Here is a 13,926-nt window from a genome sequence, read left to right on the forward strand (position 1 = left end):
TGAACCTAACAATATTTCCTTTGAAAGGCATTAGGACAGCATTACTCAAATATTTCCATTTTCCACAGTGAAATGTATTTTTATATAACAATTCAGGGAGTTTTAAGCATGCTAGCTTCTGTGGATGGGAGAGTTACTGAGGCAAACACATCTAGTGCAACATGAAAAAGGGCTGGAGAATGTGTAGATGATCTTCCACTGCCAGAAACCAAATACTCCAGCATGGGGCTAAGGAATGACTTAGCTTCTAGGGCATCAGCTCAGACATACGCACAGTGAATCTGCTATGACCATCAAAACCTCCCTTGGTGCTTTTTGAAAGAGTAACAGGGAATTCTCTTAGCATTTGGCCTGAATTCAGCCAAGATCTTTGAATTGTTTGCCTGCAGTTTTGCAAGTATTGCATATTCCTGCAGACGTGGAATAGTGGACGTACTTCCCACTTAGAGTCATGGCTGAGAGAGCCACACTTCTCCAATGTGGATCCCCTGTGAGGGAACTCATGTTTCTCCTGCTGAAGATAGAGGAAAGCCAAGGAAAATGATCAGAAATTGCTTTGGGAGCAGCGGAAAGAACTGACCCAGCAAGACAAAAGATGAGCAGATGGAACTGGCCCATCCCGGACAATGAAAAAATATTTTCCAAATGGTCTCTCCTACTTTCGGGATAGCTTCCAGCAAAGGCTTTTTACCCCATGCTCACGTTAAAGAAAGATTTCCAGGAGGGGAGGCCTAAGTACTTGTTCTGTTTCAGTGCCAAAGCCTTGGAAATCCCTCTTTAGTAACAGTGCTGGAGAAGGCAATATATATTTTTCATCTTGATGTTAAAATATTTAAGGCAGACTTACTGGCTTGCACATTTCTTTGTCGGTTTTGGCTTCCATTTCCCACACATGGTGACCATCTAAAAGACAAAAGAAAAAGATATCTAGTTCTTTCCTTTTTTCCTTTCCCAAGCCAAGAAAGGAACAACTTTCACAAAAACAATCTCTTTGAAGGGGCACTGCATAAGTGAAAAGGAGCTCTCACAATGCATTGCAAAGTGTTGCCCAACTAAGAGGCCATCTGAGTCACCTGTGACAGGAGCTCCTTCAGCTTTTCTGAAGGGAAGAACCACAATCCAGAGTGGATGATACCACGATAGGGGGGAGCCACTGGGATTTTGCTCTGCCACTAGCCTGGACAAAATATGCTACTGTTCTACATCTCAATCTGCTGAACTTTCAGACAATACTTCTACTTACGACACCTTTTGAACACTACCTAGGCTCTAAGTAATATTCAATATTAATATTAAACAATACATAAAGAAAGGTAGCATTAAGGAAGCTACTCAGCCATGCAGGATTTGATTTTAATATAGTCTGGCTTGTCATAATTCTGCTACTTAGTTCAAAAGGCAAGGCCATAGGCTTGGAAACACAGCTTTAGACTCCATTTTGAAGTTGGTTTTTTTCAGCTACAGTAGTCCCATTTCTGGAGCTGCTTTTAGTGGTGTGTTGGGTCCTCCAAATCTACCGAATTTCTGTTTTCAAGCAAACATAGATTTAAGCCACAACTATAACTTTTTCTAGGAACATGTCTTTTGGAAGAAACTGGCTTTGTCTAGTCATTTTTCCTGCACATTACTGATACAGAAATCACTGGAAAACAAGTTGGGCTTTAATTTCCTTGCATCTTCAGACTTCAATAGGAAAGAAACGAGAAAAATAATACAGAATGCAAGGTTTCCATTCTGCAGGCCTAGAAAAACACAAATGAAAGGCCAAAAGCAGACTGCTGGATAAGCTGGACAGTGGAGACACATGCAGCTTCATGAGTCCCACCATTGTCAGATGTTACCAAAATGAAGGGAAAACGGAGACTTATGTAATCTCTTTTGTACACTTATTGCAGCACTGGGACATGCAAATGCAAATAATAGTTATTTTGAACTTCATCACATGGATGTGGGGCTTGCCTTAGAAAAACAGCCCTCTGAAAGGTAAAAGAGTGAATGGCACTTTCTCTTTTCACTTTCATGGCCAGGATGAAGGTGACACATTTAGAACTGCCTGATTTATTACAAATGTCTGTAAATAATATTTTTGTGTACAGCTGTCCTACTGTGAAAGGAATGCTGCTGAGGGACTATCCCTGGCGACTGTTTTAATATCGAAAACCCCTTTCTCTTAAATGTATGGAAAGAAGTACAACATGAAGGCTGTAGCACAAATACCACAGTGAATTTGGCAGGTCTTCCCATAGAAAAACAATCAGCAGATCTACCCTCAGTTTCTTCCTACATTTTAACTTGTGATGCTGGAAGAGGAATCCCTTTAATTGGTACTGCCACGTTCAGCTGCAGAGAGAGAAGGAGGAGCCAGACTGTGCTTGAGACTCTTTAATGATGCCTTTGGAGAGTGCCAGAATTGAAGTAGGCTTCTTGAGAGGACTGGAGATCACTTCACAATTTATCCAACAGATGCTTCCCCTGGGCTGTCAGTAGAAAATCCTGACCAAAATTCGGCAAGCCAGGACACATCCCTGTCTGGGAGCAGCCTCCTTTATCTCCAGCCTCTGTAGCACTCCCTCCCTGCCCCTAATTAATCCAATCAGATATAAAAGCAACACAATGCTGACACTATCACACATTTTGCGAAGTGTAGGAACTTCTGCTTGGGAAGGGGTTTGCTGGGCTGTTTTTTTTAAAAACCTACAGACGTCCAGACTAGTAGTTAACATGTGTTCAATTTGCCTTTGTAAATGGATTACCAGAAATTCAGGTTTTTTGCTATGTTTAATTTGTGCTTTGCAAGATGAATGATCTGATTCAGGTTTCTGGTTTTTATTTCCTGCCGATACTTCAGGAAAATTCAAAATGACTCCATCTCCAGCTATTCTTTCAATTATTTCATGCAGCACTGCCTTTATGCATTTTTAAAATTTTTATGATGACAAAAGGAGTTTGTTCAGAAGTATTTTAGATGCTGTAATCTAAACTATTAGAAAAATAAAAAATCCAGAGCCGTGGCTTGTCTTTGGAAGCTGGGAAGAACAATATGGGTTTTGCTCCAAGAAATTCCCTTGGGACTGTTCAGACCATTGGCAACTGAGGGGAAAGGGAAGAGAAGGAAGAAGTAGGGAATAGACAACTCATTAACAGCTAGTGACATTTCATTTAAAAAAAAACACAGGGAGCAAAAGTTGTTATGAAGCAAGAGACCAAAAAAAAAAAAAAGAAAAAGAAAGAAAGGAAGACAATTCCTCATATTACGTCTGGTGAACCAAGAGGGAAATCTCAACGCCCACGGACTGGGACCAGCTCCAGGAGGGAAACCTTAGACCACTACGTCAACCTTTTACAGTAAACATGTTTTGCAGGTTTAAACAGTTCAGCTGAAATTAAAAAAAGAAAAAAAGAAAAAAAAAAGGAATAACGGCTTTGGAATGGTTTGTGGGAGCCCTAAGTCTCAAGATAGTCCATCTATGCCGGAGAAAATGGTTTTGCCCCAGTGCCCATCTGCCGGGGAGCCTGGCGAGCAGGCGGGATGCCGCCTCCTGTCAGCGTGTGCTGGAGGAGTGAGGGCTGCTCGCCCACAAAAGTTTCCATTGTACACCTGCCACATCTGCAGCAACACGCCTGGTCTGGGCCCGAGGCAACTCCCTCCTGGCCGCCAGCCAATCCAAGTACACCAGAGCAATTTATACCTTTCCAAAATGCAAATAATTCAAATTACAGACATAACACAAAGCTGAAGCAGACACATTTCAGGCATTCCCGTTAAAGTTTGCTCTCTGGAATTACCGTACCCAAATGGGCAGTTGTTATACAGAGAGGGGGGGCGATGGAGTCAGGAGAGGAAGGAGAGGAGGAGGCACGAAGGAGAAGGGAGAAAACGTCTTTTCCAAAGGTCTTATTTCATTCCCTTTCATTTCACTATTTACTTTTACGAAGTAATAAGAAGTGTCTTCTCCAAACCAAATGCCTGGCTTTGTTTTGGCGTTTTTAAGATTTATAGTGCAATATTTTGAAGAGAAAGACAGTTCTTTATATAGCTAAAAAGTTGGGTCAAGGTATTATATTGGTGTCTTACGTTTTGTGAGGGGCTTTTTTACCAAATGGAAATAAACCCAAAACATCCATGCACGGAACGGCAGGGCAGAAGCCCTGCAGAGTCCCTGGTGGAGTGCCCTGCTCCCTCACTACCAGCAGCAACAGCCATTAACCCGACAGAGCCAAGGCTTCAAGGGGGAACCACGCACGGGCTAGATGAATCACCCTCAAATCCCTCCTCCTCCAAAGAGACAGCAGCAGTGCTGGGGGAAGGAGAAGCTGCTCTCACCCGTCCTGCACAGGCTGAAGGTTGTGCTGACAGGTGGCCATCAGCACTACTGCCAGCTAAGACACCAGGTTGGTCAGGAAGCCTGACATTTACAGACCCATCCCTGTTATTTATAGCCATCCCTGCTCCGTGTGTGCTTCACCACCATCCGCTTCTGCCTTGTTTTCTTCGTCGCTGTGAAACTCGAAGCACCTGGGATTGTAAATGACGAAAATGCTGTGAACCCACATGTTATGGGGGTGGATTTTCAGCTCTGCAAGGCATAGACACCCTGTTTTAACACAGGGTAGCTGAACGGTGAATGGGCCTTTGTAGCCTGCTCTTATCGGCCGCTCGCTCCAGCGTTGAAGGAAACTGCACACAAGTCCAGAAGTAAAAATACTCTAATTCATCAGGGAATTCCCTGCAGTATGAGTCACCAAGCGGCTTCCCCACCACACCCAGCTACAAGATTTCCACATAAAAAGGCACTGTAAAGGTCTGTTTTAACAGAGAAGCAGGGCTGAAAAGTAGTTGTGTAAATCTAGCAGATTCAGTTATTCACCCATAGAGCCTTGTAGACCATGGCATACAAATTTTCCTCATGGAAGAGCAACACAAAGAGCTGTAAAGACTTTCCAAAGACATTTTTGTAGCATCTTCCCCACATCACTGCCCATCCAGAGACATCCCCTGGGGTTTCTAGGGCTGGATTTACCTTTGTGTCTCAGGGAACTGCAACCATAGTGTCAGGGTTTTGCAAGCTCAAAACAATCAAACCACCAGCATAACTTTCCAAAATGATGGACTGCAGAAAGGGAGAAGAATATACAAATGCAAAAAACCCTAAGCTTGGAAACTCAGGAGGGTATAACATCTGGCAACCACTTAAATCTTGCCGCTATGAGATGGGCATAATGGGAACATATAGGTATATTTAAGTGATTCCACTCTGCTACAGGAGATTAAAACAGTCTATATTCTTTAGTGGACCTGTGTTTATTTGAGATATGAGAAGAACAGACATTATCTAGGATTTCACTGCCTATACACAGGGTACATTTTATATTCTTCCAGTCTGTGCTTCAACACAGTTGACTGCACTGGCTGCACTGTAAATCTGTATTTAAATTCATATATTCCAAGCAAAATGGTGAAACAAGCCCTACCCTCCCAAAGGAACCCACTACTTGATTGCTGCATTGTGAGATTACCCTGAACAATAATTCCTATGTTATAGGCTAGATTACTTTAACATGTCCACAACAGGCAGGGCACAGATGTAATGCAGAGTCACTTTGAGGTGCTCTGCAAAGGCTGTCTGCCCTCTTATTTGGCTCTAACAATGCATATTTAAATCCCTGAGGAACTGAGAACTTGAAAGCTTTCAACTTGCACTGCTATCCTTCTCCCCAGGTGAGCGCCCTCATGACACTGAGAGGACTGATCTGTGAAGACGTTCAGAAGGAATGGATGGGTTTCTGTGCAAAGAAGAGGATGAAGACTATGGCAAAGTCTCATCATTCAAACTTAAGAGTTATCCAGTTCTCTGCAGAGATGCCATCAGCTTCCGGGGGAAGGGCAAGTTGGACTGGCAACGAAAGAGGCAAGGAGCAAGCTCTGTTGCTTGGAGGACAGCACTGCCCAGGGCAGTCCTGGGTGTGACCCACTGGCACCGCCTCACCAGCTGGCACTTATGGGTTGGCATGGGTGTACTGCTGCCAGATTTTGCAGGGGCAGCAGCCTGCTCTATTTGAGGATACCACAAGCAGTTTTCTCAGCTGGTCCTACAGCTGTATTGCTGCAAACAATGTTTCCCCAGCTGGACAACAGCAAGGGAAGGGTATCCCACCAAGTGGGTGGGATTCTATACCTATCCCGATGCACTGGTGTACATCTTAAAGACATTTACAAGGGTCAGGCACTAAGGAGGAACCAACACCAGCCAAGCAGTCTGACACGGGATGTACAGGGAAGATGGGGCAAGAGAGCAATGAAACATTCAGAAATACAGTCTGTGCTAGTAGAAAGCAAGTATCTGAATTGCAAGTGGCCAGGACCCTTCTTTTGATCTCCTCAATGGCACTCTGCTCTCCTGAGATCTCAGCTTCTTAGGGACCTGCAAGTAGAGAGATGCCTCCTAGTCCCAGAGCCACCTTCAGAGCAGCTCTACTTCCTGGGGCAGCTCCAGTTGGTGCCATGGCCTGCCTACTGCCCAGCACGTTGTCCCTGATTGCCTCTCCAGCCACCCTCATCTCTATTCTTTGCTCTTACACCACTTTTGCTATGAGACCACACAGCTGGTCTGATTTTCATTTACTTTATTTCCCTCTTCCATGCTAGGAAGTCCCCCAGATGTTCTTCTGCCCTCCTCACAGCCGACTGTGCTACTACAGAGACTTCCCCACAGCTTTGCTCCCCATCCCTGGCATGCCTTCTGGCATGCCTCTGTCCACGTGCGGCAGGGCATTACTGACCTATTTTTGTTTCCACATCAGAGGTGCTGTATTTTTTGGTGTCTTCTCATAAGCATTTTTGCAGCATATGTATTTTGTCCGCTCCTTCAGCTATACATTTTTGCAGTATTGAGCTGAGTGCCATGTAGACTTAGGTCAGTTTGCCGTCAATACGATACTCTTGAGTTACTTTTTCTCCCTTCCTTACCTTGAATTAACAATACCAATGTCATGCAGCGAGCAGGTGTCAAAATCCAGCACAAAATGGATCTTACTGTACTTTGGAGTCAGTGCCAGGCACGCGCTTCCTCTCTGGTTGCTCAGCTGGGCAAGCCAAGAGCTGAGGGACTCACTTTGCCTGAATGGTGAGGCCTTTTTAGCTGCCTTTTACCACAGTCTGTCTAACAGACGCAATTATTCTGAGTTTCAGTGTTTGCAAATGAACTGTAATTTTAGTCCAGGTAATTAAAAGGAGGCAAAGTGCTGACAACTGACAGATCGAGGTTTGTTTTGAGCCAAAACCATTGGAAAGACCTGCCAGATACTATTTTCAGCAGAATGGAAGCTGGTTGTGCAATTTGTGCTCTCTGGCACCTCCCCCTATTCAAATTATCGTTGGTCTGAGGGTTTTATTTAATAACTTTAAGTAATTCCAGGTCTAAGACACACAACTTCCAAGTAAAACTGCAGCTTGACATCCCTGAAAAATCTCTCTGGAGCAGGCAGGTCAAGCAAAGCACACCCAGCACAGCCACCCACCAGCAGTCATGACAGCACTTCACTCTGGTTTTGATTACATTCACGTCATCTCCTTGTCTTCAGAATTTTACTTTCCTCTGGGAAACTCTAGTAGGCTGAACCTGTGACTCTGCAGCTGAAACTGAGTAAAATATTCCTGGTCCATCTTCTTCTGTCTAATCTGTCTCATATTTTCTCAGACTATTGGAGCAACGAGCCTCACAGCCAGTTTAAATCAAGTTCCAAATTTTTCTTCCATGAACAATTATTTTCCTCTACTTCTGTGCTGGATGCCAACAACACCACCTGTACTATAGCCACTTCTAGTTATTTCTCATCTTAAAATGTAAATTTGATCCAAGTGCTTTTAAATCTTCCTTCTTCATTATTTTTTGAGATACAAACACTTCAACTGTATGACCGCAACTTTTCAACTTCCAGAAACTTCTCGTTATGACAACTCCTTGTGACTTTTGGCAGATACTTTTGAAGAGCATTTTTTTTCCATCTCATTGTCCCCCTCATGTCCCTTTTCTTGTTTCTCTTGTCCAAGAAGGTCAGGCTCAATCTTAGAGGTCCCTCCTGCTATCCTTTGGTTTTCTGCCTTGACATCAGCATCCCAGCAACAAGGCACACTTTGGAAACAATCTATCTCTCTATTCCTGTCTTAAATGTCATTGTATTTTCTTCCACATTGAAGGTGTAATCTTACTTCCTTAGCAGACCTAAAAGGAACATGCTCCTCTTCCCTCAGCTCTCTCCAAATTTCCTGTGCTACCCATCTGAGACACAAACCAATTCTTAATGATGTCAGGAAAGCAAAAAGAGACAAGTTGGCATTTTCCAAAAGAGGTAGGCATTCCCTCCAAAAACAAACAACTTTGAAGGCATCCCCTTGTATTGGTTTATGTAGCAAGGTCTGGCTAGTGGCTGTGCTGCAGGGGTGGAGAAGATTCCAGAAGCTGCCCCCATGTCTGACAGAATCAGTTCCTGATGGCTCCAAGACGGACCCTGAGCTGGCCAAACCTGAGCCCATCAACAAAGCTGGTGGAACCTCCCTGCCAACATACTTAAGAAGGGAAAAAAACCTGCAGCAGCTGTGAGACAGGAGTGAGAATAAGTGAGAGGAACACCCCTGCACACCCCTCAACAGTGAAGCAGGGGGAGAAGGTGCTCCAGTAGTCAGAACAGAGATTCTCCTGCAGCCTGTGGGGAAGACCATGGTGAGGCAGCTGTGCTCCCACAGCCCATGGAGACAACCACGTGAGAGCAGAGATCCACATGCAGCCAGTCAGAGCCCACGCTCCTGGCAGGAGCTGCAGCCCATGAAGGGGAGCCCAGGCAGAAGCAAGTTTTCTCACAGGAACGATGGCTGCAGGGCTGAAGCAGGCTCTTCCTGAAGGACAGAACCTCGTGGAGAAAACTCATGCTGAAGCAGTACATGAAGGACTGTCTTCCATGGGAGGACCCCACATCAGAGCAAGGGAACAGAACGGGAAGGAAGCAATGGTAAAGAGGAGCTGTTATGGACTGACCAAAGCCTCCATTCCCTGATCCTCTGTGCCACTCAGGGAAAAGACACAGAAGTCAGGAATGAAGGAGTGTAGTGGAGCTTGGGAAGTGAGGCAGGGGTAAAGGTGGTTTTCAGTTTTACCTTTGTTTTTCACCATCCTACTCTATTTTTAATTGACAATAACTTGCTTCCCCCAAGTGGAACCCATTTTGCCTGTGACAGTAACTGATATGCCATCTCCCTGTCTCTACTTTGACCCATGAGATTTTTCACCTTATTTTCTCCCCCCAGTCCTGTTAAGGAGGAGGAGTGAGAGACACATTTGGTGGGCACCTGGCAGTCAGCTAAGGTCAATCTACCATACTTCTTTCCTCCACTGTCTTCAGGCACTGTTCACTTCATTAGACTCTCAGATTTCTTGTAAGGGCTGTGAATTCCTGTGTGTTTGGACAGACAGTCCTACTGGAACAGTAACAGTAAAAACTATGTGAAATCTTGTGCTAGTTGTAAAAGTTCAGCGACAAAGCTTAGAGCTTTGATTGCACAGATACAGCTGCTTGAAGCCACTTAGTCTGGAAGACATGAAAGAATGAACTTGAAGCATTCAGCCACATTTTCTATAATAATAAAAAATTTACAGGATTACTCTGACAAGTGACTTTTGAGACCATGTGGTTATTCCTTATTTCTTTGTTGTCCACAGTAAGTATCTGTGATTGATTGATCTCATTCTTCACAGTGAGAGCAACACCCTGGATGAGACTTGCTGCTGCTGACACCATCTCATGTGTATGGCTGCTGTCCCACTCTGTCTTCACCATTCCCTAGACTAAACAGCCAGGAAAAACTGAAACGTGCTGACATTTCCTACAAGCTGCATCACTACTCCTCTGTGCGCGTGAAAGGGTTCCACCATCAAATGACTCCATCATCTGATGACACAATTTGCCTAAGGATGTCTGTTTCTGGGCAGCGGCCAGAAACCCCTTCAGCTATCAATACATCTCTAGGATCTAGGTTCAAGTGACCTTCACATGAACTCCATGCTCCCAACTTGTATGCCTTTGAAGTTTCCAGTTTATCTAGTTTCCCAAATTTCTAACCTCACTGCGCATGAGTCAGCATGCAATTGCACACTGCCAACTGGAACATGTGTCCTGAACTTGGATAAACAGACAGATAAAGACAAAATTAAGTAGTATCTGCCTATCTGACTAGAGGGGGAAGGAGAGTTTTGCCACTTGCTTATTTATTACGTGAGCTACAGTATGATTACTGGTGTGAAACATGACCCCTTTTTGGCCAGTTGCCCCCCAAACTGCTACTGGCAATGGAAAGAGCAATGGAAAGATCTCTGAGAATGTGAGATCTTTTACCACGTGAAGCTCTGCCAAGACTCAGGTCACCCATCTCACCATACCATCACATCACGTCAAAACAGACTCCAAACCCTGAGCTCCACAGTGTATCTGAGTCAAACCAAAAAGCCCACATGCTTCCTCAACACATCCGTTCCATTCACATGCCACTCAAATATCTTGTCAACATATCACTTTCCAGAACTTTTTGTAAGTTTTGCTGAAGCTAAAGGACTGTGTTTGAATTACCTGCCACATCACAAGGTAAATCCTGCTCACACATGTGGGAAACAGAACTGAATTTCTAAAACTGACAATTGTACCTTAAGGCAGCAATTGATTGATTCTAGTTTTTGCCAGAGACAGAGAAATTTGAGAGGAACAAAAAACCTGTGAAGTGCTAGAGTGGACAGTTACATTCATCCAGCTTCCTTCTTTTCTGTATCACATTTTTCTTGTGTAAAAATTCAGCTGACTGAGCTTGACCACACATCAAACAGAAGGCAAACTGTTACGTTTTCCCATCTGAAATACTCACAGAAAGTTATGATTTCCTTTGGCATAACTATATTTTAAAAAATTGTATTAGTGATTTCACCCAGTTATCTTTCATCTGCTCTAGTTATAACTACTGCACATCAACACCTTCATGTTCTAAGAGCAAAACCTGCTCAGCAAGGAGGAGGAACAGTTTTGACAGAAAAATCCATTTAATAAAATAAAAACAACAGCAGAATGAAGAATTTCAAGCAATAACTAAATCTGAAAAGCTTCCTAATTGTTTGAGAATATTCAAAAAGAAAAATCCCTGGAAGAAATGTTGTTTACACATTATTTATTTTACCATCTTTCAGGAACTTTGAGTGTCAAAGACTTTGGGTGCAATAGCTGAGGATATTATGCAATTAGGTTACAGAACTGTGTAGGTGCCAGGATTATTGCTGAAGTCTGAGTAATTAACAAGTTGTTCAAAACCACTGAAGTCTCTAAGTCTGGAGTTACTTAGAGATAATATGAACACTACAAATGTCCATCAAAGAGAGTGATGTGTCTTCAGGGAGGGGCATTTGTTACAGGGAAGATTAAACATGGCCTTTGACCAGGACAAAATGGCCCTCAACATTAACATCCCAGAGTCAAAGTACCAAAGTCAGTGTTATTTGAGAAACTAATCCCATAGTGAAGTTGGGTGTTACATTTCTGCCTTTTCACTCTTTACAACCTTTGCCCTGAGTTCTCGTCACTAAGCACAAAACAAAAGAAATGGGTTTGGAGCTCTGACTTAACTAGTGGCAACTCAACCCTATGATAATTAATAATAATAATACATCCAATGACCATTTCTGCCCATAGGTCACAAATTGATTATAAAGATTTTGTCAGTTTAACCTGATCTTTTAGGTATGTCTAGACTTTGCCAAATCTGTGAAGTCTGGAAATACTTGAGCTAGTTCCAGTGTTAAAAGCTATAGGAGCGAGGAGCGATTTTTGAGCAAGGAGGGATTTTCAGGGTAGATTAACTATTTCAGATCTAAATATGAGACTTTTTCTAACCCCCAAAACACTCTTTTTATCCCAAAATATTCTACAGCATGCCAGGAACTATAATCCATAATTTACCATAACGTACCCATAATTATCCTGTGCATTATCCCTTGGGATACTGGGTTTGTGTCTCATCACTGAGCTTTCTTTCATCAGTTACAAGATACCTTTTGTGGACAGAGGGATGAAAACCGGGATTGTTTCAGTGCAGTGAACAGTTTTATAGATCACTGATCATAATCTGATATACTGAGAGCCAGCATCTGGTCGTTTTGGTTAGTTAGGGTTTTGTGCTGCTTTGTGTTTAATAACTTATTACCTTTAAAAAAATAGCTTTGAAAAGAGTGTTTGCCGAAAGAGTTATCAAAAAAAGGTTGCTGATAGATATGCAATCCCTAAAACACACTCTTCAAGCATCTCTGCTTTTTCTGAACCTCTCAAGACTTTTGTTGCTTGGTACATTTATAATCTACAAATGAAATAAAAAGTTTTAAAATTTCAAGTAACTAAATCAGTCTTTTGTTATAATTCCAGATCATGATCCATGCAGATGCACATGTTAACAGGAAACATTTTCACTCTTAGAACACTTCCTGCCATAGTTGACAAACACCAATTTAATTTCACCTACTTTTGTAACTAAAATGCACACCTTACTGCCACAGCAACCCCCAGCCTATAGACATCAAGCGACCTGGCCAGTAAGGAGTTGCAATATTTTCAATATTTTACAAAGTACTGATTCTTCTGGTGACAAACAGATGGGTGTTGGCCACCCTCCACATGGCACTCAACAACTATGACATGCACAAGACACTTTTGAACCTCAGGAAGAGAAACATATGACTACAGAGACAGAAAGTGAAAGGAGATTAAAAAAAAATTACTAGTGTAATTTTTAAGCATCAAAGTCATTGTGGGACTCCTCCAGTCTAAGGAAGTTCTGAATTTAAAAGAATTCAGAATTTGAATTGAATTGAACCTCTCGAAGTACATTTAACATTCAGATTTTCAGTACTACTAGGTTTCTTTGACATTTTATACCATTGCTCATCACTGGAAAATATGGTCTGATGTGCAAGCAACAGAATATTGCCCAAAATCTGGCAAAATAAAGCCTCAGATCAACATGTAAGAACTTTTTTATGGTACTGTGGAATCTTGAGCAAATTTTAGTGCACTTCTGAACAGTCACTATTTATTCAAAGGGGCGCCTTCTGCCTGACTCCACCATGAGGGGTTGTCCTTCCAGAGAAGGTCCTCACAGTGGTTCTCCTGTGGTCCTTTCAATGTGCCATGACTTCACCCCCTGGATACCTCATTTTCCCTGTGTGAGACACAGTCGCAGGGCTGCAAAGTTTGTTTTGCTCTGTTTCATACACTTGGCTGAACAGCAGCTTGCAAGGGGTTAAGCTAAAAGCAGGAAGCCACTGCTGCCCCGGCAGAAAGATTGATTTGATCATTCTTCAGGGATTCCCTCTCGTATGAGTCACTGCTCAGACTGACTCCCCCACCAAAGGAAGCCAGGATAATGCCATTCCTCCAGAGACTACAACAGCTGAGGGCTAGCCCTGAAGACTGAAAGCTTGGGACTCATGCTTGGAAAAACATTCAGCAGACCACAATTCACTCAGCAGACTTGGGGAAAGCTGGGGAAAAAAAAAGGCAAACAAAAAGTGTTCTCAAACTCCTTTCGTTATCCAATTAAGTATGCAGACTAGGAGGAACTAGACAAGCTCCAGGAGACTGCCTCCCAGCTTGGGGACTCTGCCTGAGTAAGGACTGAAGACATAAGTTGACACAGTACAATATTTAAATTTTATACAAAAGATACATTCTCTTTATGAGCACAAGGATCTATTACTTTGATCTATTACTCTGTAATAGCTGTGTTTGGCTGCTACCTACTAGGAACGTGATTAACATTCTAAATTCAAAAACAAAAGTGGTAACAGCAGCAAAACTAATGAATGTCTCCAGCTAATCACAGAGGTTCATAACCAGTGCTCTAAG

The 13,926-nt window shown here is 42.9% G+C and overlaps 1 protein-coding gene across 5 annotated transcripts in view; it reads right to left on the reverse strand.

Moving 5' to 3' along the window:
- The window catches only part of NFATC1 (nuclear factor of activated T cells 1), a 110,784-nt gene that overhangs the window by 45,471 nt on the left and 51,387 nt on the right, over positions 1-13,926 (reverse strand). For all 5 annotated transcript variants that reach the window (XM_030970227.1, XM_030970212.1, XM_030970204.1 and 2 more), the window contains exon 7: positions 848-903. In XM_030970227.1, the coding sequence (XP_030826087.1) occupies positions 848-903 (56 nt within the window). The remainder of the gene's footprint in view (positions 1-847; positions 904-13,926) is intronic.

The sequence above is a fragment of the Camarhynchus parvulus genome, chromosome 2 (assembly GCF_901933205.1).
Source record: "Camarhynchus parvulus chromosome 2, STF_HiC, whole genome shotgun sequence".
NCBI classification, from domain to species: Eukaryota; Metazoa; Chordata; class Aves; order Passeriformes; family Thraupidae; genus Camarhynchus; species Camarhynchus parvulus.